Source organism: Neophocaena asiaeorientalis, unplaced genomic scaffold, assembly GCF_003031525.2.
Source record: "Neophocaena asiaeorientalis asiaeorientalis breed wild unplaced genomic scaffold, Neophocaena_asiaeorientalis_V1.1 scaffold120, whole genome shotgun sequence".
Taxonomy (NCBI): domain Eukaryota; kingdom Metazoa; phylum Chordata; class Mammalia; order Artiodactyla; family Phocoenidae; genus Neophocaena; species Neophocaena asiaeorientalis.
This window is the reverse complement of record NW_020185322.1, coordinates 1,011,018-1,035,972: the sequence shown is the minus strand read 5'-3', so window position 1 is coordinate 1,035,972 and position 24,955 is coordinate 1,011,018. Positions and strand designations below refer to the sequence as shown.

General features: G+C 42.9%; 2 protein-coding genes across 6 annotated transcripts in view; one reads left to right on the top strand and one right to left on the bottom strand.

Moving 5' to 3' along the window:
- Positions 1–828: 828 nt before the first annotated feature.
- NUDT5 (nudix hydrolase 5) lies at positions 829–24,678 on the bottom strand. 5 transcript variants are annotated; one of them, XM_024734186.1, is made up of 10 exons: positions 24,569–24,678; positions 13,828–13,908; positions 12,028–12,095; positions 8,395–8,444; positions 7,017–7,124; positions 5,498–5,593; positions 4,799–4,900; positions 3,337–3,345; positions 3,153–3,206; positions 829–1,065 (listed from the first exon to the last, which is right to left on the bottom strand). In XM_024734186.1, the coding sequence occupies exons 1-10, from the start codon at positions 24,623–24,625 to the stop codon at positions 956–958; spliced, it is 735 nt and encodes a 244-aa protein (XP_024589954.1). In that variant the 5' UTR covers positions 24,626–24,678; the 3' UTR covers positions 829–955. The 5 variants fall into 5 exon arrangements, with proteins under 5 accessions (XP_024589954.1, XP_024589955.1, XP_024589956.1 ...); XM_024734187.1 differs by lacking the exon at positions 24,569–24,678 and adding an exon at positions 24,366–24,515; XM_024734188.1 differs by lacking the exon at positions 24,569–24,678 and adding an exon at positions 24,362–24,508.
- CDC123 (cell division cycle 123) overlaps positions 24,601–24,955 on the top strand; it is a 51,244-nt gene continuing 50,889 nt past the window's right edge. Inside the window, exon 1 of the mRNA XM_024734185.1 lies at positions 24,601–24,955. Coding sequence (XP_024589953.1) covers positions 24,882–24,955 — 74 coding nt within the window. The 5' untranslated portion in view covers positions 24,601–24,881.

Below are 24,955 nucleotides of genomic sequence, written 5' to 3'. Positions count from 1 at the left end.
AGAAGTCCACACAACAGCCAAGCTCAAGAGGTAAGAAAATGGCCGGTGACACCGGTGGACCTTGAGGATTGGGGGCAGGGGAAGTTTGGGCATGGCATGAGCCGGAAACAATCCGTATTTTCCTTTAAAGAAGCTTGTATTGGGTTTCTGGTCCTTGCTAACTGTGCTGGCTACACTCACGGTTTAACACCAAGACAGTGCCCCAAACCGTGTAAATCTTATTACTATGAGCTTGGTTTTTAGAAACTTCAAGTACTTTTTGAGGTAAGGATAGGAAATGAGATTCTGAAGTATATACACGTGCTTGAGGGAAGGGCCCTGTATTTTCATTAGCCTCTGAACCTTGGTACGTGAATGAATCGACCGTTTTTCATTACATAAGAGCTGGTCACCCTCCAGTAGTTAGATGGCTATAAGGACACTAGCTAACTGGAAACAATTTGCTTATTACGAATGTTATTCTCTTTTATATCCTGTGCTATGCAGATTAATTCCATATAGCAGATAATTAGGAGAGGCCAAGAAAGTCCCTGTATAGGCCGGTCTGTTAAAAAAACTCTAATGCCGTCAACGGTTGTTTGCATACCTCACTACATATTTTTAGTGGGGTTGGGAAGCGTTGACCTAATTGGAATTCAGGGCTATTTTCCTATGAAAATATCGTATCTCCTGGAATAGAGTAGAAAAGTTAACAGCTGAGCTTTCTTTTTTAAAAGCTGGATTAAACATTACCTGCATTTATGTTGTTGTTCTTTAATATTAGCTGTGGAGTCTAGCATTTAAATGAAGTCTGTAATCTACCTGTAATTACAATTCCATACCACCACATGCATTCTGTGCTTTTATTTTATGAAAAAACTAATTTCAAATCTCCATTGAAACTAAGCTGAATACAAAGTCTTAATGAAGGAGGCCTGTGTCCTGGTTACAGAAACAAGGCGACTGTCCTTTGGCCTTAAAACTTCAGGAAGGGCTCTTCAAGCGGCTTCGTGTTTGCATGTTTCAGCGCCAGAGCGTAGGAATAGACTCTGGCGTCCACTGTCAGATGTTCATCAGCTACCAGATCTAGAGGAGGTGAAGAATACAAGTCAGATAATGAAGTTGATAAGGGATAATACCCCTTATCAGCCAATCAGTGTTTACTGAGCGGCTACTATGTGCCAGTTCCTGTGCTAGATGCTGGTGGTATAGTGATGAACAAGACGTTTCCTGCCTTCAAGGATCTTACTCTAGCAGAAGAATAAAGGATGTAAAAGCAGCACTACGTTTCCAGCATGAGATAAGAACAAGAAAAAGTTAAAGACAGAAGAGCACATATACCAGGTGATGATTCTGTGTATTAAACAGCAAAGCTTTAAGTTTATAGATCCAACTGTTACTTCATAGATCGCTCACTACAGGGCTTTGTTGCGCTGAACTCACAGTGATGATTCATCCATCCTCTCCACTGTCAGGGACACACAGGTTCCATGTGCAGGTTCAGCTGTGTGCTCGGATGGACTGGATGAGGTCTCTGAATCTGACCACAAGGGCCTTTCATGAGAACTTCTGTTTTACTCAGGTGGAGGCCCCCAGATTTCCAATCTGCCCCTTGTTTCCCAGCCACTTGTTTAGGAACAAGCTCAGAGTCGGTTTGACCCTCAAAGACAGGGTTCTGTCCTGCTCATCTGTGCCAGCAGGTGCTGGGCGAGTGCTAAAAGCTATTCTTCGTAGAAAACTGAACTCCACGTGCCTTCCTACTCCTCAAATGGTACGTGTGGAATAAATAATTTGATTACTATATTGTGATGCTAGTAAAGCCAGGAACGCTGTTTCTTTGCCCCTCCCTCTTCTTATATATATAGATCCTTCTACCTCCCTATTTTCCCCCCTCTTTTAAGGCTGGAAGGGAAGTTACTGGAAAGGAGAAGGAAGGAATTTTTTTTAAAAGGACATTTTCCTAATACAAAAAATAAAAACAATAGCACATAACCTTCAAGCATTTGTGTGTCACCATTATCCCATTTAACTTTACTCCTGCCTCCTCAGAGGTAGGGGCTGTCCTACTGTTCCCGTTTAATGAGAAGAGCTAGGAGCCTGTTCTGAGCTGTAACTAACACACGGTTGACTGAGCCTCAATCCAGCCAGGCCTGTTGGCCTCAGAGTTGTGCTGTGACGGGTGGCCATGGCTCTCCCCGAGTAAACACCTCAAATCACTGCATCTCCTCACGACGAGCACTTCTAACTCTGACCCTGGGATCCTAAGGTGGTTTCTACCTTAGGTCTGGTCTATAAAAAGGTAACGTAGGGATGGAGGCTGTCTGGGAACCTGAAATCCCAGCAGTTTTTGAAAGATCCCCTTGACTTTTCAAACACAGGCGTCAGAAATAAAACTGTACGCCACTGGTACTCACAGGAGGAAGGAAGAGACTGCTCCCAAAGCTTCAGGTCAAACAATGCTTCAAGTTAATTTTTGAAATAAAAACTTAATAGTATTCAAATTAGGAGATCACCCACTTCTTTGTCATGAGTGACTGGAGACGAACCCAGCTGGCAGAGGAGCCCCCGAAGGCCCTGCCACGTCTTTTGCAGTATCTCCTTGTGTAGGGTTACTGGAGGACATCGGTCCATGGAACCTTACTAATTTTTACAAAGTCCTATGAGACGGGCTGACCGGGAACCACATGTAGCTACATGACAAGTAGTTTACTAAGGGGCATGCTGCTAGTTAGTTCATTATATCAGCTTATCACACTGCGTATATATTAGATGCCTAAATATTTGTTAAAATCTTTAACTTAGACCCCACATAAAGAACCGTCCAACATACTGGCATATTTGAGGATCGGTTAAGAGATTATTTACTATACCTTTGCATGGCAGGGGTTAAAGATTGAAGGTATAGAATAGTTTTGGCTAATCAGCAGGCCTATATCTTGACTGTTCTGTAGAATTAAAAAAGCCCCTAATGAAAGCTTTCACTTGACATGGAATGTTTTGCTCTTATTTTCAAACTCTGTGCCACCTGGAAAGGAAACTTATTATGTAGGTCAACTGCAGTCTTATAACAGTTTCTAGGTATTTGAGTTTAATGAGGAAGAAACAATTATATTTAGTACCCCGTTGGTGGGGATGGGGAAAACAGAGAAAGTGGGGTAATCAAGAATGCTTACCATCAATTCTCTTCAGCAGGTCATTCTTTGGTAAGGAAATCACTTCCACAAATTCTAAACAAACAAAGTGCAAGTGAAAATAAAGCCGGACACCAGGCGAGCCCAACTGAGCAACTCACAATGCCATGGCCGCTCCCGCTGCACCACACGGCACTCAAGGCCAGCCCCCGAGCGGGACACGTACCTCCATCTCCTGAAAACAAACAGAAGGGGGACATCTCAGCAAGGCCCGGAATGGTCAAACGCTGCAAGGCTTTTGTGCAAGACGTTATCAAAAAGGCTATAAGAGTTTAACAGAAACCTGGGTCTCTACTAATTTAATTTATACACGTGGTAAAACAATTCCAACAGTACAAAGTTATTGTTCTCCAAATCAAATGTTTTAATGGCCAAGTTTAAAGCATATTCTGTGATATGCATATATGTATTTTTAAACTTTGTTAAAATATACATAACATAAAATTTACCAATTCAACCATTTTTGAAGGTACAAATTCAGTGGCATTAAATACAGTCACACTGTTGTGCAATCATCAGCACTACGCATCTCCAGAACTTTTTCATCATCCAAAACAGAAAGGTGGTACCCGCTGAACAAGAATTCCCTATCCTCGGTGACCTCTATTCTACCTTCTGTCTCTATGAATGCAGCGATTTTAGGTATCTCACATTTGTGGAATCACACAATATCTGCCCTCCTGTGTCTGGCTTAATTTCACTGAGCAAGATGTTTTCAAGCTTCATGTATCAGCATGCCTCGTTGCTTTATGGCTGAATAATATTCCATTGTAAGAATAGGCCACATTTTGTTTATCCCTCTGTTAATGGACACTTGGGTTGTTGCACCTTTTGGGTATTGTGAATGATGCTGAATGAACATTGGCGTCCAAGTATCTGTTTGAGGCCCTGCTTTCAATTCTTCTGGGTATTTACCTAGGAGTGGAATTGCCGGGTCACCTGCTAATTCCATGTTTAACTCTCTGAGGAACTGCCAAACTCTTCCTCAGCATGTTATATTCGCTAGTTTGAAAACTGGGCATTTAAAATTAGCTGCAGTGGGAAACTGGAACACTCAGGAACAACTAAAAGGGACGGGAAATGGAAGACCTCCACTCCAACACATGATTTACGGTGGTGTCTGTGTCACCACCACCTTTTAGTGGGGCTGCGAGAGCCCATGGAACCGACAGAGGCATTAAAGCCTCTGAATCCAAACTTGCTAAGAAATGTGGAGCAAAGAATTTCCCCAAAGCTTCACTAAATATGGAACTCAACAAAAACAGTTAATATGGTGCTGTGCTGTAGCACTTCTGCCATTCTTACAATATTGATGGAGACAGAAATCAGAGTGATCTTGAAGATTTTCACTGTTTATGATTTAAGGCCTGTAGTCCTTATTACTAAGCGGGAATAAACTCCATATAGAAGGTATGGAAATTTGTAATTGCACATTTTATATACAGAAAGCATAAAAATCAATGAAGTGCTAAGAGAAAAATGCTGAAATACATAAGATTAGGAAAATAGCCAAGAGTACCAATGAAGCATCTCTGAAAGACCATTATTCTATTAACAAAAATCAAACTAGTAGCAAGTTAAAAGAAAATACAACGCAACCACTGTAAATGTAGCCAACACATGCTTACCTGGCTTTGGCTTAGGCCTTACGTTTTCAGCATCGTCTCCATTGATAGTTACGGTTACGATATGTGTGGTACAGTTTGACAAACCTGGATCCATACAGACAGCTGGGGAGAGAAGCAGCAGATCACCTTTCCAGACACTAGTCAGGTGTCATTCGTTTCATCACTTAAATGTCTTTGGAGGAAGAGTGGGCTTGTAACTCATAGTTTATGTAGAAGTTATGCAGGGGAACTGGTTTCTCCTATTCCCTTAGTATATACGCTGTAGGTCTGCAGAACACATGTGTAGTTAGTACTCATATTTTCCCCAGAGTTCCTGAGGAAATTTTGGTAAATCTGAGGGGTTAGATGTGGTAATATCCTTTCACCACATCAAGAAAGTCTTCTAGTGAGGAGCGCGGCATACGGACGAGATGAGTACGTAATAAAGCTTAGGATGTGGGAACCCCGAAAGGCACCCTAATCTCATAATTCTTCTCCAACTTCAGCCCTTTTTGCTCAGCCGTGCTCTCATGGGGCAGGGAGGTTCACTCTCAGGTGACCAACCCTCATCAAGGATTTCTCAAAAGTGAATTAGCTAATAAATAAATCCCTGACCATAAAGAACACCCAGAGTCAGCCCTTTCACATCCAGAACAATCAACTGCTTGGCTAATTTTCAAGAGTTTGTCCCCAAGCACACACGTGGGAAGCAGCACGAACCTGGGGAACATTCAGCAACGTCGCCCTTGTAGCCAGTTTCTTCCTCGAGCTCCCGAAGAGCAGCTGCTTCTGGGCTTTCGTCGTCATCGATGAGACCTGCAAGGCCCAGTCATGTGAGAGGTAGGACAGGGAGCCCCCTTCTTCTAACACACAAGCTGCCGAGCTACGTGTGAATAATTAACCAAGAGGTTTGGGAAAAGTGGGCGTGCAGATAAAACTGATTTGGGTTTTGATCTTTTATAGAAAAATTAAAGACAAAAGAACACCCCTGGGCAGATTTAGTAGGTTCTGTTCCTCGTGTTTAGACCTAGATGTTTTTGTGAGCATCTCAGCATCAAGCTTGTTGTACAGCACGGATCTCCTGGGTGGGTAAGTGGCTTGGTGGTGGCCAACTGGCCCCGGTTTTAGACTAGTCATGTGACTACAGCACAGGAAGCCTGTGCTTTTTTTTGTTTCCTCACATGCGAGTTGGGGACAGTGTTTCCCATCTTGCCTTCCTCCCTCAGGGCCATATGGAGGGCTCTGGAATGCAATGCTAGGATAAACGTCACCTGGGAGGGAGAAGATCGGAAAGGAGGTTAGCAGCGGGGAGGGGACTGTGGGTAACACTAGTTCACTGTGAGGAGGGAGTAAACGGGCCGAGTGGGAGGAGGCCAGCAGCATTGCAGATCCTTTCTCCTGAAAGGAATTTACAGGATGCAAAGAAAAAGTGAAACGTGGGTTCTTCAATTACTTTTTTGTTGTTTTTTTGGGCCACACCAAGCGGCATGTGGGATCTTAGTTTCCCGAACAGGAATTGAACCTGTGCCCCATGCAGTGGAAGCTCAGAGTCTTAACCACTGGACCACCAGGGAAGCCCTCAATTACTTTTAAAGTTATTAATTTCTTCAGTGAAATGGCAAGGAAGTGAGAAAGAAAATAAAGCTATTACTTATGTGTTACTATGGGATGGACTTTGAAAATACAGAACTTAAACCACTAATGATAACTGAGATCTAACTTCTTCAGATGGGAACAAGCCAATTAAATGCTATAAGGATGCACCGCATTCTAGATACTTCCTGTACAACTGAAAGAATATTCTAGTTGAAATTAAGATGATTTCCTTGGCCTGTATACATACAGGAGGATCATGGTTCCTTCCCATTCACAGTTTCTGGAGTTAAGAGCCGGGCCTAGTTATTACTGTAAATTTGCCAGAGGTAGATCATTAGTGATAGAAAACGAAATACCTTGACAAATTAGGAAAAGCCAATGACTCAAAAGAGGCTAGAAAGAACGCTGCAAAGAGGAGGGCAGGTGGCCTGGAAAGGTGAGCTGTGATACCGCTACGGATTAGAGGATCACTGGAGTGTGGCCTGGACGTGCCTCACTGCAGAAGTGGTTTTCTTTTACTTAAAACCGCATGGACAGATGAAAAGGTGTTCAATGTCTAAGCTCTGCCGTTCTCAGGCTCTGCCCTGGCCCAGTCCAGCAGTCCCTGAGGGGCCATTCTACTCCCCAGTGTTCAGTTACTCACCAGCAGGGAATTCTAGGCAGTAGCCCCCCATCGGGGGTCGGAACTGCTTCACCAGAATGATGCATTCATAGTGAAGGGTTCTTTGCAGCACGGGGATGACCGCCACACCTGCCAGCAGGAAATAAAACCAGGAAACCCCAATGAAAGGTCAGGAACGCCAGGAATTTGTTTACAGCAATCTAACTATTGATAAAAGCCCACATTTTAAGAAATGCTGCAGCTGAAATCTGTCTTGTATCTGCCATTAGCAATAGGAAGTTAATTTAAGCTACAATACTGGCAGTTAACTTTGGAAGTTATTCTCATTAAAAAAAAGCAAGGAAAAGATAATCACACTTCCATATTATTTAATTTTTCTTTTTATAAAAAGCTTATTTTTATTGCCACAATTTCTTTAAAATAAAATTGAAACTAGAAGTAAACATTTAGCCCAGGGTCCAGGACAAATTTTGGTCTACACGAACCGCTACAGACATCATTTCTCGCCCTGCTGCAGCCAGGCCGCTGCTGAAGTTACATTGATCTCTGTGCTCTTCGATTTCCTTTAAGCAATAAATCAAATAAGTTCCAACGTTTGTCGTATATGCTAACTAGACTGAACTTCATTGTTTTAGGATAAAAGACCCTTTCTCCCAAGTTTACTTGGGCTTCAAACCAAACCAAAACCAAAAACCACTGGATTCTGGAAAATACAACTGCCCAGGGAGACCATCGGCTCCTCTCGCTTTCCCAGTAGGAAAACACAGCAGCTGCGGCAGCTGCTCCACTTCCAGGAAAAACAGAACACAGAACAAAATGGAAAAATAAAAGGGAAAAACAGGGAAGACTTATTGCCCAACTTCCCCTAGACCAGAGGTGGTTTTCAGGACTTTTTCTGGGATCTTTGCAGGCAAAGCATCCAGGCTGGCAGGGAAAGTGAACTGAATGAACAGTCTTTTCCTAAGTCGTTTCCTCATCAACTTATAAAAGCAAGCGGTCAGAAAGCGCCAAGTCATGCCAAATAAGTTTTCCAAACGAAGGGCTCTCACCCAGATCCTCTGACCAGAACACAAAAGATTTCTAGAAGTCATAACACATCTAGATACACTATGTGGCTTCAAGTTACACTGACTTAAGTTTGGCCTTAAGTATGATGACATCTTCCCCTCAAAAACACTATTCTGAGCTTAGGTAACAGGAACCGGAAGTTACTGATAAAGAAAGCTTGATTTAGTTACAGTGTTGCAAAATAGAACACCAGAGTTAAAGATAAAAGATCATACTTGAAGATAACCCTGCTCTGAGGTCTTGGTTACAGTAAAAATCCCTCCTACCCCCAGTCTCCTAGTCCTGTGTGGGACTTCCTTTCGGGAGAGTTCTAACAGGTTTGCACTCATACCATCAGCCGACTGGCCTTTCCTCGTTGTCCGTTTCACAGTTTCCCAAGTTCTGTTCGGGCAGACAAGAAAAAACAGAAGCATTAGTGCTGGAGAGGAGACTTCTTAGGTTTTGGGTGTATAACCAGCACCTTACAGATGCAAAGCATGCGAATAGCGGCCAGGAACACCACGCAGTAAAGATCTGTATCAAAAAAAGAGCCAACTGTGCCTTCCCACAGCCTCTCAAAGTTACCAGAGAAAACCACTGCCTCCCACATCTAACTCTCTACATCTCAACAGAGGGCCTGCTCATCACTTGAGCTGCCTTTCAAATCAGCTTTCAAATCATTTACTCAAAACACTTCTGTGTGGATCATAAATTTGCGTGAGCAGCACAGCGGGCGATCACAGCTTTAAAGGCGATTAAGCAGTGCAAATCCAGCCCCTGTGCAAATTCCAAAGGATATCCTGCATAATGTAAACCATTGAGACGTTTATAGTTTAGATTTTAAAAGCCGTCACCTCAGCTACACAATGTAAGCAAGTAGGACCTTCCTGTTTATTAACTGAGGAATTAATAAATTTAGCTAAGTACTCTGCATGCGTGAGATCCTGTCTAAAGGGAAAATGGTCCCTAAAAGAACAAGTGGGGTGAGCGGCTCCTGGTCCCCCCTCACAGCTTTATTCCTGACTAGCTATTTGTTTCAGGGAACCCGGTACTGACAATCCAGTTACTGGAACAACCGTGTTGTTTAAAGGTGGAAGGGCATATGAGGGAATTTCCTCCTCACTCTTAGCCCTTCAACAGAAAAACGCAGCGGTTAAAGATGGGAGTAAAGAAGCAAACAATTTTGATTTAAAAGAAGGAAGACAGGGCTTCCCTGGTGGCGCAGTGGTTGAGAGTCTGCCTGCCGATGCAGGGGACACGGGTTCGTGCCCCGGTCCGGGAGGATCCCACATGCCGCGGAGCGGCTGCACCCGTGAGCCATGGCTGCTGAGCCTGTGCTCCGCAACGGGAGAGGCCACAACAGTGAGAGGCCCGCGTACCGCAAAAAAAAAAAAAAAAGGAAGACATCTGGATGGCTCTGGAGAAAGAAAGCAAAGCATCCATATCTGACATCTGTCTCCCTACAGTAAGACTGAGGGTAAGAGGTACTCCTTGGAGGAAACCTCGTACTTTTTATCTGGTTGTCCTTGAGGCTTGAACCTTGCCACATTTCTATTAAAAAGTGTCCGAATTTAATCCGGTTTAAAAAAAAAAAAAACTTTCAGTAAACTGTAGATCTTTTAGTATTGCACCCAAATTCTAAAGTGCAAATATGTCAAAAATGAACCTATGAAAATCAACCAGACTACCAGGACGACTCACAGCTGCCCACATTCCTGTTAGTAGCAAGAAGCCAACCAATAAGCCATTCTGATCAGTCAATAACTCGCAAGTGACAAAACACCTTCTGGCCCAGTTCTCTCTGCTGCCTCCTAGGGTTAGAGTCCTAAAGACTGAAGAAGACAGTGCTGGGAAAAGCACTGAAGGTCCCATCCCCAACACACTAGGAATAAAGGAAGCAAAAAGAGGAGCATCATTATAGTGGTTACGCTGAATTAAATAAGCAGTATGGAGCCATAAAATAGGTATGTATTTATAAGAAACAGTAGAACAAGAGCGCCCCCCGAGAGCTCCAGTCATCTCAGAGGGACTCAGAGAGGAGAGACGTCCATCTGATTGTCGTCTTAAAAGCCTCTTGTAGCTTTAGAATTCTGATTCTGGTTGAGTTACTCCGTTTTTAGTCTTTGTTATAAGGAAAGCCTGTTTTATTTTCTTCCCTCTAGTCAACCAGCTCCAAGAGGTAGGCAGGGTGACAGAGGGGGAGCTCAGCTCTCTCCTGAATGTCGATACAGGGGCACAGAGCCGGCACATCTTTACTCTCCCCAAATCAATTCCATACCCTCTTCCATGAATGAGACAATGGAACAAAGGATTTTCTAGCTGCAATTTAACTGTTCTGTACATGCAATAGTACGGTAAAGTACTGAGATTCATTCTTCAAAGCTTGACATTCGGGTATGCAATGTTAATGTTTCACACAGGCGCTCTCCGGAGGCTGCAGGGCAGCCCTACGTATGGACGGATGCGGAAGACCGTGCTGTAAACAGGCCACACAGTGTGGAGTCTGGGAGACCTGAGGCCACTCCCGACTACTGAAGCAGACTCTCCGGAGGTGAGACCGAATCCTGAGTATTTGGAAACAAATCCCCAAGTGATTCCGAGGCACATCCCTGATGAAGAAGTGCTGGAAGGAAGAGAGGACAGGGGCAGGTGCACAGCCACGTGGGCGCCAACCAACACGTACTCTTCACACTAACTAGTGTTAAGGGCTCTATTTTGTGTTATAAACTTAACTCTACAGGAAGGAGAATGAAGCTGTGTCATGGTAGGTTAGGCTCTAAGCTCTGGCTACGTTTTCACAAGTGTAAGTATGTGTGCACCTGTCGTGTTCCCCAAGTCTCGGGCCTCACCACACCCAGCTCACGGCACGGAACAGGTGCCCCCTCCCACTCTGCGGATGGGGTGTAGTGCTTAGCTTTCTTACTTTGGCTTTACCAGTGCTATGAATATCTTAATGTTCCCCACGGCTCTCCAACATTGAACCTTATTACTGTTTTTTGCTACTTTAGTAGATATAGTCAAAAGTTGTTTACATCACTGGCAAGTCCATGTACTTTCACACTGACGATAGATGTATTTATTTCCTTACGAAGAAACTTTATTCTCATTTGATCACTTAGCAAATAGTTTTTATGTTAATGAATTTATATCATATAACCTGGATACTAAATTTAGTTACATTTTCCTGTCTTCTCATTCTGTTTTACTCCTTTTTTGTATTTCATAAGTAAACGTTTAGCACATTTTTTTCTGTTATTTGTAATATACAGAATTACTAAACAGAAAAGTTGGAAAATAGAAGAAAAAGGCTAGTCACATAGCTGCCATTAATATTTTGCTACAGTTTTCCTTCTAGCCTTTTCTTACACATTATTTGGCAGGGTTTAAAAACCATATATCCAATATCCTATTTTGTTACCGGCGTGGTAACTTTTCTGACACTGCTGGGGTGTCTTCATGGCCTGCTGTGGAGACGGCTGCTTAGATTTTGCCAAATGAACACACTGTAAGAATTACTTGTCTATTTTTAAAGACACCGCGGGTGCCAGGCCCCAGGAACGCCCTCCTGGCCCTCACCCACATATGTCCTTATGGTGACTGGTACACAGTGTGAAATGCTTTACAAAACTTTCCCCCCCCAATTTTCATTTCCATGAGCAAGGTGTAAGCCTGTAAGTTTTACCTCAAACCCAGTAGCAATTTCTTTTAAATTCTAATTCAGAGATAAAAACTGGTTTAATAGAAGGAAGTCACCTGTACTGTTAATTATTCTGCTGCTTTATTAGCATAAATTAGGCTTGGCCCAAAAGTTTTAGGTTCACCCTAATCTACTTGGGAGAATGGTGTTAAAACAGCTTAACTAGATTCTTTACTTAAGACAGAGTTTACAGTGAGGAAAATATCAAAGTTTATGCCAAACACTAAATAGAGACCTTGAGAACCCAAATCCTCAGCATTTTACAAAAAGAAGAAAAAAATACTTTACCTTGTTTTACCAGTAGGATCTCTGTAAGTTGTTCTTTCAAGCTTGACCCATTTTCCTTCTGAAATTAACTAAAAGATCAGATAGTAAGTTGGGAAACTTTCAAGCTGAGCTGTTTTTTATTTAGTTACTTTTCCTTTCAAACTTTTGTGGCTCTCAATGATCACGCCTCCCTCCCCAAAATTTGTGTCCAAGTTTTCTTTGTGGCTAAAGAATTGAAAGTTGTTTTTCTGATGGTGGGCCTGCTGCTCTGTGGAGTTTTGGAGGTAGGACTGAAGAGGTGAAAAGAAATGAGAGTTGACAAATTCTTGGGAGAGGGGAGGACGGGGGTACCTAGAAGGGAGCATGAGGGAGGGAGGGAGGGGTTTCTTGGGATGCTCCTAACCGTCTCTCCTCTGATCTGGGTGCCAGTCACGTGTGTGTGTTTAGGATGTGAAAACTCAGTGGCATCTGACTGTCAATGACTACACAGCAAAGCTGAATACAGGGATACCACGGCCAATGACTACATTTCCCATAATGACACACGGGTTTACCACCCAGTCTGAGGGGCACCCAGCATCGTTTTGCCTGGATGCCAAGGTTAGGTTACCAGGACTAACTTACCTACAGACTATACTGACTGAGCGCAAAGGTGCACTGTGTACATAAAGCAGTAAGTAGCCTTTTTCTTACTATTCTATCTGTCACTTGTCGCCAGCAGCAACCTAATAATTATCAGATCTGTTCACAGATAACACAGAAAGATTTTTAAATCAAAAAGAATTCCAGGGCTTCCCTGGTGGCGCAGTGGTTGAGAATCTGCCTGACAATGCAGGGGACACTAAAAAAAAAAAAAAAAAAAAAAAAAAAAAAAAAAGAATTCCAGAAAGGTGTCAAGCTCAGAGTTACAAAGATGAAGGATTTAAAGTTTATCCACTACAATGGTTCCTGTAGGAAGAGACTTTTTAAAAGGTAAACTGGATAACACACAAGCATACACTAGTTCTGGAATTTAGACCACAACTAACAACTTAGGTTTTTATTCTTCTTAAACACACATATTGAGACCACAAATATCTAAACAAGATGTGATACCTAGGGATGAAATGTCTAAGCCCTAAAACTCACATGATTTATTCTTCTACCCAGAGAAACTTTTAATAAAAATTGAAACAGTAAGGTCCTACTGTATAGCACAGGTAACTATATTCAATGTCCTGGGATAAACCATACTGGAAGAGAACATAAAAGAGAATGTGTATTACTGAGTCAGTTTGCTGTAAGCAGAAATTAACACAACACTGTAAATCAACTCTACTTCAGTAAAAAATAAATGAAAAAAATAAAAATTGAGAATTCAAAAAATCAACAGTCAAAACTCACTTTAAAAACAGCCTCAATTTCGCTAATACATATAATTAAGAATGATACACCACTACTCCCACACAAGAGCAAAATTCCCAAGTCCTAAAAAGGGAGCAGGAACAGTGTTTAAAACCCGTCTTAAAGAACGAAAAACAGGGGCTTCCCTGGTGGCGCAGTGGTTGAGAGTCCGCCTGCCGATGCAGGGGACACGGGTCTGTGCCCCGGTCCGGGAAGATCCCACATGCCGCGGAACGGCTGGGCCCGTGAGCCATGGCCACTGAGCCCGCGCGTCCGGAGCCTGTGCTCCGCAACGGGAGAGGCCACAACAGTGAGAGGCCCGCATACCGCAAAAAAAAAAAAGAAAAACAATCATTTGAAACAGCAAATAGTCTATACATTTCTTTTAAACTCAGCTTAATATGGCGAAGGAGAAGGGAAGTAAAAATCAATGTATACCTCCTCTGAAATAATAGACTGCTTGGTATTTTGAGAATCTGCTGGTTCTTGTTGCTCCATTTTCACTTTATAGTCCCCAGGCTGTAAGAGAATGAGATGTGTTTAGGCTACATTAATTTTTCTGAATTACACATTTGTCCATAGGTCACTGGTCAAAGTACTTAAATAGCGGAAAAACTTGTGTCATCAAAGCTTGAGATTCTCACGTGAAGACCGGGGAGAGCTGCCCCAGGTGGAACAGGAAACGCAAGGCCTCGGGAACAGCCAGGAAAGAACGGAAAGCGTCCCGGTGAGACCGACCCACATCCTGCTGTGCACAGACCTGGCCCTTAGACACAGCCTGAGATCTCCTGACTCCACGTTTAAAACGCTTTCCACGGGGAAACAGTACAAAGATTGTACACCATTCCCAACACCTGCCCCTCAACTGCTGTCCCTCATCAACCCTTTTCAGTGAAACTTTGAGTTGTTGGCTGGCTGCTTCTCCCTCCCCTTTATCTTTGTGTGTGTGTGTGTGTGTTAAATGGATATACTATTCTAATAATTTAAAACTGAACAGTTCAGTGGCCCATTCAAAGTTTTAACGTGTCAACGTAACAACTGCACATAATGAGTTAACTAGAAGCAAGATCTATTAGGAAAGGGCAGGCCCCATCCCAGGTGCCATGGGCTACTACTTTCTCCTGGCATATTCCCTCAATTCTGTACCCTGAATGTCTGAACATCTTTTTTCTACCCTCAAAGTTGATTGATAATCTGGCTGCATATACAATTATGAGCTGAAAATCATCTTCTGTCAGCAGTTTGGAGACACTGTTCTGTGTCTTGCTTCTAAGAAGCAAACTGGGGCTTCCCTGGTGGTGCTGCAGTGGTTAAGAATCCGCCTGCCAGTGCATGGGACACGGGTTCGAGCCCTGGTCCAGGAGGATCCCACATGCCATGGAGCAACTAAGCCTGTGTGCCACAACTACTGAGCCTGCGCTCTAGAGCCCGTGAGCCACAACTGCTGAAGCCCGCGTGCCTGGAGCCCGTGCTCCGCAACAAGAGAAGCCACCGCCATGAGAGGCCTGCGCACGACAGCGAAGAGTAGCCCCTGCTCGCTGCAACTAGAGAAAGCCCACGCACAGCAAGGAAGACCCAATGCAGCCAAAAATAAATAAATAAATTTATATACATATATACCAAAAAAAGCAAACTGGCTGCTGCTAAGAAATCTGGAGTCACTCTGATTCTAGATCCTTTCCAAGCGACCGGTGTTCTTTCTCTGGAAACCTGCAGTTACTTACATCTTCACGGTGATGCTGGTGTTATTTTAGGGGATTCAAGTGGGTCCTTTCAATCTGGAAACTTCATTCTGTGCTTCCTCAACTATTTCACTGATAATTTCCTCCCCTCTGTTTTCTCTCTTCTCCTTTTCAGGAACTAATACTTAGCTGTTGGACTTCCTGAATCGATCCTCTGTCTTGTCTTTTTTATTCCTATTTTCTGTTTCCTTGTTATTTTATCTACATTTCTCAGTGGCTATTCCAACCCTTCACTACCCTGAAGTTCCATAGTTCCTAACCTACCCCACCTCCAAACTTTAGCTCCAGGGAAAACAGAAACCATCAAACAACAACTCTCTTACCAATCATCTTAGAAGGAAAAGTGTCTGCTCTGTTTCTTCTGGGACCTAAAGTGATAATTAAACAGCAAGTTTCCCTAAAACACAACCAACAAAACAAAACTTAAATAAACTTTCTCATAATCCTGTTCTCTGCTCCAACCTTGCAGGACTTCTTGAAAGACCAGATGACACTACTGTGTATCTTTGCTCAGGCCATCACTATCTAGTCCCACACGTCATCCGCAAGCTGGAAATACAAGTACCTCCGATCCCTAAACTCCTTTACCAACCATAGCTCATCCATCGCAAGTCCTCGAAATTCTACCTCTAACACTTCCTGAAAGTGTCCTACCCCTGCTATCCCTGCTCTGGTTAAAAACCTTAATGTCTCCCACTTGGGATGAAATGATTTCCAAAACTATCTCCCAGACACTAGATTTTTGTTTACATTATCCAACTTTCAACATTGCTCACAGTTATGTTACTATAAAAACTCCCTAAAATCACTGACGAATAAATGAATGAAGAAAAAGAGTGCAACTGGCTGGCTAAGTCTAGAGAGCCAACCTGTTTCTAAGAATCAGGTTGGTGTGGGGCCTGCTTAGGCTTGTTCTGAAGAAGAGTTCCTCGTCTACTGGTCTTTATCTAATTAAGTTAAACTCAATTTCAAAATTACCTTGGCACAAAGTTAAAAGATTCACACTTTCTGATTTCAAAACTTACTGTAGGGCTTCCCTGGTGGCGCAGTGGTTGAGAATCTGCCTGCCGATGCAGGGGACGCGGATTCATGCCCTGGTCTGGGAAGATCCCACAGCCGCAGAGTGGCTGGGCCCGTGAGCCATGGCTGCTGGGCCTGCGCGTCCGGAGCCTGTGCTCCGCAACGGGAGAGGCCACAACAGTGAGAGGCCCGCGTACCGCAAAAAAAAAAAAAAAAAAAAAAAAAAAAAAGCCACAGTAATCGAGATGGTGTGGGTACTGGCACAAGCATAGGCTATATATAGATGGATAGAATTGAGAGCCCAGAGTTAAACCCATAGATGTACAGTGAATTGATTTTCAACAAGAGGGCCAAGAGAATTTTGGAGGAAAAGAAAAGTCTTTTTAACAAATTGTTCTGGGACTAGATATACACATAGATTAAGAATAAAAATGAAAAAAAAATAAAAATAAAAATGAACCTCTACCTAATACCATCTATAAAAATTAACTCAAAATGGATCAAAGCCCTAATTGTAAGAACGAAAATTATAAAACTCTGAGAAGAAAACATAACTTTAAGTCTTCATGATCTTGCGTTAGTCAATTGTCTCTTAGATACGACACCTAAAGCTCAAGTAACCAAAGAAAAAACAGATAAACTGCATTTCATCAAAGTGTAAAACTTTTGTGCTTCAAAGGATACCATCAAGATAGTAGAAGGATAACCCACAGAATGGGAAAAAAGTTTGCAAATCTGATAGAAGACTTGTATGTGAAATATGTAAAAAACTCTTACAACACAATAATTAAAAGACGAATAGCCTAATTTAAAATCGGCAAAGGATCTGAACAGACATTTCTGCAAAGTGTATACAAATGGCCAATAAGCACATGAAAATATGCTCAACGTCATTAGCCATCAGGGAAATGTAAATCAGCACCACAATGAGATGCCACTTCACTCCCGCTGTGATGATTATAATAAAAGAGATAATAACAAGTGTTGGTGAGGATGTGAAGAAACTAGGACCCGAATATATTGCTGGTAGGAATGTAAAACAGTGTAGCTGCTTTGGAAAACAGTTCCTTAGAAGGTTAACCAGAGTTCCCATATGACCCAATAATTTCACTCATAGGTATATAACCAAGAGAAATGACACATAGGCTCACACAAAAACTTGTACACAAATGTTCACAGCAGTATTATTCATAATAGCTCCAGAGTGGAAACAACCTAAATATCTATCAATTGATGAATAAATAAAATGTAGTGATTCCATACAACAGACAATTATTCAGCCATAAAAAGGAATGAAGTACTGATACATGCTACAACATGGATGAACCTTGGAAACACGCTAAATGAAAGAAGCCAGCCACAAAAGGCCAAATACTGTATGATTCCATTTATATGAAATACCCAGAAGAGACACATCCATAACACAGCAAGCAGATTTGTGGTTACCAGGTGACTGGGGGAAGGAGGGACTAGGGTATGGCATTCCTTTGGATGAAAATGTTCTGGAACTAAATAGTGATGACGGTGGCACATCTTGTGAATACACAAAACCTTCTGAATTTTATAATCATGAAGGTGGATTTTATGGTCTGTGAATTACATCTCAATTAACAACCACCACCTTTGCACTCTTAAAATTCCCAACAGGTAAGTGTGTAGGATAGTTGGGTTATTGACTGTCACCCTGGGTCCAAAGGCTGACAAAGCCCGGAAGACCAGTTTGCAGAGCTCTGCTCTGGACTCAACAACACTGCATTGCTAAACACGCGACCATTTTACTGTCCGTTTTGTCTGATGCTCAGTACGTATTTATGCTATATTATTAAAACATTATGAACACTGTTGCTTGCACATTATTTTGTGGGCCAACGTAGGAATTACTCTGGCAAAGAAGCGAAATTTGAGGCCCGAGGTGAGGAAAGATGACTATATGCTAAAGAAATAAAAATACCCACTTAATGAGGATGAAAGAAATGCCTATACATCTTCACACTCACTGAAGCAGAGTGAAGGGGGAAGAAGGGTGCTAATCTATACAGAGTGATCAGGAAAGGCCTCTTTAATTCGGTGACAGTTGAACAGAGGCATGAAAGTAATAAAGTAGTAAGCTACATGTACGTTTACATGTTTAGAGACAGCATATGAATTATACGCATACAGCATAAGAAAACAGGCAGCTATTCCTTTGAAAGTACCCCAGACGGTAATTTATTAGGTAGACTTTTAACTGGCATTGGTTTACATCAGACAAACAGTTTACATCATTACAGGCAATCACACTAGAGTGCTGCCCCAGATGAAAACGAACCATAGGCTGGTTACATCAATGGCTGGCTACGCGTCTCCACCTGAGTGTTCTACCTCCAGAGAAAAGAACTTTATCCACCTAGATTTTTATCTTTTAGATTTCCATTCCCTTCTATTAACAACATATACATCAGAGAAGGAAAGTTTCCTCCACTTCTAGTTCTGACATTTAAGAGAAAGTAACTCTCAGGCAACCAAGCAACCCCATTTAGTGCACGATATAGAATCTGTCTAGAACGGTACAAAACACTCGGATTAAGTCAAAATTTCTACCTCCTTTAAAATGACGTTCAGACTCAAACTTCTTTTTTTTTTTTTAAAACATCTTTATTGGAGTATAATTGCTCTACAATGGTGTGTTAGCCTCTGCTCTACAACGAAGTGAATCAGCCATACACATACATATATCCCCATATCTCCTCCCTCTTGCGTCTCCCTCCCATTCTCCCTATCCCACCCCTCTAGGTAGACACAAAGCACCGAGCTCATCTCCCTGTCTGACACAAACTTCTTAAAAAAAAGCAGAGAACTGCAGTCCTTAAAGGTACACGTGCCACCAGAAGAGCAGATAGGCGAAGCAAGATAACCTCTACTTTCCTCTATGAAAAGATTCATAATCTGGATTCCCAGGAGACAAAATGTCAGTAACACCTAATTTAGAACTAGAGGTCCTCCTACGACCCCACGTGAGTATCTTTAGGGGCAAAGGGGCATCTAGTTCCTTCAGATTTACACAACACTTTAAGGCATTTATGTTATCTGCTGGGTCCCCTAATGTTTCTCTTTACAGCTGCCCTCAGATTTTCAAAGGGATTGTTGGTGGGCTAAAAAGGTGAAAAAGCCCTATTCTGAAGGGTGGTTCCTCATCCACCCCTCTTCATCTAAATCAGCTAAACTCAAGTACAAAACAGTCCCAGTAATCAAAAATCGACCCTCAGTTGGCAAATGCTAAACTATTTATAAGCAGTTGTTTCAAACAGACTGTATTTTTAAATGTTTAAGCTAAAATGTTAGAGGTCTAGAAAAACAAAAAACAAGCTCCAGACATAAATTACAAAAAAAGAAAGAAAAAAGTGGCTAACAGGGCTGGGCCTCTCGAGGGTAATTACTTGGAATGCAATCAGCCCCAAGGGGGAACAGCATTCTCTGGCAATCTATGAACTGTGTTAAAAACAAAAAGGGGATTAAAGAGTGATTTCAGAAGTCTATTCTTTACCACGCGATTCCCAAAATGTTCAGGATTGTGCAAGCACGTCAAAAATATTACTGAAACAGAAAAAGACCATTATTCTTAGCACCATTTCAGAAACAGAAGCTAAATAGTGCGGTGTGGGGCTGGTCACCAGCACAGCTCTTCAGAGACCAGACAGCTCTCCACGCCCAGCTGCATGCTTGTCTCCAACACCACTGTGATAGAGCTTTCCTAGGCCAACCCCATGCTATTTCGAGATTTAAAAGTAAAATTTAAGGGGCTCCCCTGGTGGCGCAGTGGTTAAGAATTCCCCTGCGTAGAGACCAGACAGCTCTCCACGCCCAGCTGCATGCTTGTCTCCAACACCACTGTGATAGAGCTTTCCTAAGCCAACCCCATGCTATTTCGAGATTTAAAAGTAAAATTTAATTTGGGCTTCCCTGATGGCGCAGTGGTTGAGAGGCCGCCTGCCAATAAAGGGGACACGGGTTCGTGACCCGGTCCGGGAAGATCCCACATGCCGCGGAGTGGCTGGGCTCATGAGCCATGGCCGCTGAGCCTGCGCGTCCTGAGCCTGTGCTCTGCAACGGGAGAGGCCACAACAGTGAGAGGCCCGCGTACCGCAAAAGAAAAAAAAAAAAAATGTTATCCACTTCATTAGCTAGAACTTAAGGTCATCTACATTTTGCTGCTAATAGGTGTATGTTATATGTAAAAAACCCCACAAAAACCCCCATGTACATAACGCTGAGTGTTCTAATTCACATAATCTGTTTTAACCTACTTTGGTTTGAGCAGAGAAGGTCTATGATGTGTCAGATGTGTGAGTTTTCCAGGGCACAAAAAACTCCAGTGAAGGAAAATGTCACAGGATTCTTTGAATTCCTGTAGTGTCGGGCAGCAGCGTCTAACTAGCTTTGTGAGCGTGGGCAGTTCAAAAGTTCAAGTATACAGCAAGTGCAAAGTGACCACTATTCCTGCCCTAGGGACCTTATATGCAAATAACCAGAAGGGCAAATGCCTGCTAGAAAGATAATGCAATACCAGGGTGTTTTAAATGAGGCACAAATCACATCCACTTGGGAGGCAGGGAAAATAGAAAAGACTTTTAAAAAGCTAATATTAAAAGGTAGTTTGATACTAAGATATGATTTAGAGACCAAGAAGGCAGGGCAAGCATTCTGAGTAGAAGGAACCACATGAACAAAAGCAGAGATACTAACTGGGGGAAGGGTTGAGAAATCACAGGAGAGTTTGGCAAGCCCTGGGGCTCTCAACTTTTCCCTCCCTATGCCCTCCAAAACAAACAAACAAACAAAAAAACCAAACAAACCCCACATATAATGGATGATATTAACAAACACATTTCCAAAGGCTTACACAGATTCGGCTGGATGCCAGCCCCTTTCCCCCAAATTTGCTGGCAAACAAAGCACTCAACAACCTTAACCAGCAGGCCACAAACTCCTGCTGCTCGGAACGTTCCTCTTGGGTTTACACTTAAAATTCTCCACTGAAGGGAGAAAGATAAAAGATCACATTTTCACAAACTTGTGTATTTGAGTATTAGGAACAACAGCTGGATTAAAGTTAAGTGGGAGTAAGATTCAAGAAGTTAAACTGAGAATCGCAAAAGTCAGGCTGTAGGGTTTGCGCCCAGGCTCTCATCATTCACGTATTACGATACCCGAGTCCCTGCAGCTTGCTGAGCTTGCAAAGTGAAGCAAAAATCAGAGCGAGAAATCACACATTGGTTAATCTCTCCCAGCTAATAGCTGAGTATTGTAAACACCATCTATACTCAACCAAAGATGTAGGAGCTCAAATCGTAAGCAAAAACTTCTGATTGACAAATGAAGGTCAGGCAGTTGGAACCGTTTAATAATTGAATAGAGAAATCAACAAGGCAACTTGAAAAATTAAGTGGGAGATCAATTTTTGCAAAAAGATAACGATTGTGTTGTTAATAGGCATGTCTAAAATGCTATTCTACATTCTTTCAGAAAAATTACACAGAAAAGCCACTTGATTTATAATGAACGAAGTACCATTAGTTTTGTTATATTTCATAATCTTGGTTAAAATCATAAAGCTTCAAAAATTTTAGTTTTTTTAAAGATAATATTTTGATCAGTCTTCTTTTGTACCATCTATGGTAAAATTTTGGTAACCACATCAAATGGATTAACTTAAGTGAGCTTTTCTTTGCTGACAATTAACCTCACATAACTTCCTGCAGTTACTTTGTTAATGATGCAAAGCCACTGAAAGCTTTCTTTTTTCTTTTCTTTTCTTGTAGGTGTAGGGGTTGGATGGGCAGGGAGGGACTGACATTTTACTGAAATTATACTTGGTGATTTATGATCATTAACCAAGTGATTTACAATCATTACCTTTAGTTCTGGTTGCGCAAGAGTGAACTGATTGTAATTACCCCTTGGAAAAGTTAACTGGTTACAGCCACAGAGTAACAAGACCAGTAAAGAACCTCTTCATAATTGCCCAGGAAAGAGATAACATAGGTTTGGACGAGGGTGGACCAGGAGCAAGCAGATTTAATTCCTGGCAGATGAGACTTTTTTACTTTTCCTAAAACAGTTTCTGGGGAAGGGGTTTCCAAAGCTAATTCCAATAAGGAGATGATCTTAAAGAAAACTGGGAGAAAGGGGTGGTGCAGTGTTCAAACTTGGGAACACTGAATTTGAGATGTCAGTAAGATATCCCAAGTGGAGAAAACCAACAGGCAGTTGGAAACACTAATCTACAATATTAATTATATTATGGATTCAGAGAAGGAAATGTTTTTTCATTATTTAATTTGGAATTGCTCAATTACCCCCCTATCACTTTAGTTACAGATATTTTTCGGCCCTCACGAGAAAAAGCAACTATTTCCACTGTTGTAAAGGTTTCATTGAAGAAACTTGATTAATATAAACAGTTGATGGCTAAATGAAGAAAAGGTAAACATGGTGGCTAATAAATAATGAAAGCAGGGTTTCCATGGTGGCGCATAAAAAAAAAAAAAAAAAAAAAAAAAAGAAATTGAATTTAGCTGTACCCATTCAAAATACTGGAGTGTCTGTTTGTAATATCAATTTATTCGATGCTGGTTAAATGTGTAACAAGTTACTTAAAATCAGCTGTGAGTAATACTAAAATGTCAGCACTTCTAAAGTATATAGCCTGAATAAAAGACATCTGCATCAAATCCCGTCCCTGTAGTGTCTATATTTAAGTTTACAGACTGCTTCTTTACAAATAACTGCAATTCTTACCTCAACCTCTACACGCCAAGTTTCCTGGGCTTCCTCCCAGACTGACTACGTTCCCAGTTTCTACTTTCTCCTATACATCTATTAATTCCTATCTTCAGCAGAAAATACCTTACCCAAATTAACCCTATCAGTGCTAACATTGCCTTCAGCCGCAACTTGTTTATTTCTAGGTCACATCAAAAACAAATATTTGAGTGACCACTCCATCCGGTATCAAGTCTCTCTTAGATCTGGCAGCCTGGCACCATTCTCCCAGCATCTATGGAATATTGCTTCTTTCCCCCATCAAAACAGAAAGGATTGCGTAATCGTGGATCTCAGAAGTGCTACCGACCCACTACCGCCGCCCCTGCCCCAACATACTCTGCAACGGCAAACTCCATTTACCTCCGCTTTGAAAATGTATGTTTAAAAGCTCTGCTCCCAATTAAACCACTTAGGAACACTCTTTGAGCAAAACAAAACAGGAAACAATGCATATTCCCGGTGTGTGGGGGGCGGGGCGGGGTTCTAACGCCTAATGGGCAGAGAATCCTGTAATTATACGAATGAATACCTTTCTAAAGAGGCTTGTAATCGGTGGGGTTCTCACCTCTTTCTAATTTAAAACGATTTAAGATGAGCCAGTAAGAATGTGCAATTTTAAGGAGCTATCCGAAATGTGCGCCCTTAGGCAAAGGTGCCTGGGACAAGCCCAAAGCACGTAACTGTACGAAGCAAGGCTAGGTTTAAAAGGCGTTTCTCAGCACCTAATCATTTCTCTTTTCATTCATTTAAAGAAATGAATAAAAGCGAACTTTTTCGTTACTCTACTTTCTGACCGCCATCTGATACGCCCTTACGAAAGGAGTAGGGAAAACAGACGATAGGGTGATAGGGGACGGACGAAGAAGAGGGAAAAAGAATGGTATAACAAATTCGACTAGCATTCCTTAGTCTTGTGAATCCAGCATGGCATGGGTACGGACACGATCTGGCTGTGCTTTTGCAAGCTGCTACTTTTGAGAGGCTAGAATAAATGAACTTGACGCTCAAAGGCGACACCTCTCGTTTCCTCTGTTCTCCCAAATCTACCTCCTCTACCACCTGCAAAGTCCAACTCCCCAGGACCGTAGAGACGGGCTCGTTCCCTCTCTCTCACAACCCTCCCCCACCAGAGAAGCGGGGCCATGTCTCCCTTTGCAGATGCCTCCACCACTGCACTCACGCTAACATTTCACTCTGATGTTTCCTACTTTCTGTACCCCGAGTAGCCCAGCTCTTCCACCCCAGTTCCTGGTTTGCCTCTGAACCTGCCCTCCTTTCCGCGCCTCGCGGGACGCGAGCTGGGTTCGCAGCCGGGGAGACGCGCTCCGCTGCCGGCATGCTCCAGGTGTGCTCCCTCCCTCCCCCGCCAAAGAGACCCTGCACTTGATTGGCCCGCGCCGAGTTACCTACTCCCAGGCGTAGGGCGACGGGATGGGTACTCCTTTAGGAAGGGGGAGGAAAGGAGAAAGCACGGGTCCAAGGCAGTAGTCTCAGGAGACGCTGGTCTACTGCGGGAGCCGCAGGCGCGCCTCGCGGTGATGAGAGAGGGTGCGCGCTCGCCCCCTCGCGGCACCCGTAGCACCCCCGCTGGTGACCCAGCCGCAGAGGATTACCTTCCGGGGCAGTGCGCGGCTAGACGAGAAGAGGAGCCCTGCATTTACAATCCTCATCTCAACAGTTTCGGAATTCCTCTCCCGTGGACAGAACTCTGTGTGTGTGCGTGTGCGTGTACCCTAAAAAAGCACGCCCCAAGATTCTTTCTCTCTGCTCCTTCTTCGCTCCTTCCTCCTTGCTTAATAGACCGGAAGTGTCCTCTGATCAAACCAGCTCGGCGGGCACTTCCGGGACGGGAGACCAGGGTTCCGGGAGGGTGCTGGGAGTAGAGGGAGAGGCGGCGGCGACGGCGGCGGCGGGGGCGGCTGGAGGATGAAGAAGGAGCATGTGCTGCACTGTCAGTTCTCCGCGTGGTATCCACTGTTCAGAAGCCTCACCATCAAGAG

Bases quoted from the DNA above. Each gene is read 5' to 3' on its own strand.
- NUDT5 (XM_024734186.1), bottom strand. From the start codon at position 24,625: ATGAGGATTGTAAATGCAGGGCTCCTCTTCTCGTCTAGCCGCGCACTG. The intron at 13,909-24,568 runs GTAATCCTCTGC...ATTCTCTTACAG, and splicing joins GCCGCGCACTGCCCCGGAAG to CCTGGGGACTATAAAGTGAA. The intron at 4,901-5,497 runs GTTCGTGCTGCT...TTCTCTCCCCAG, and splicing joins CGTTGCTGAATGTTCCCCAG to CTGTCTGTATGGATCCAGGT.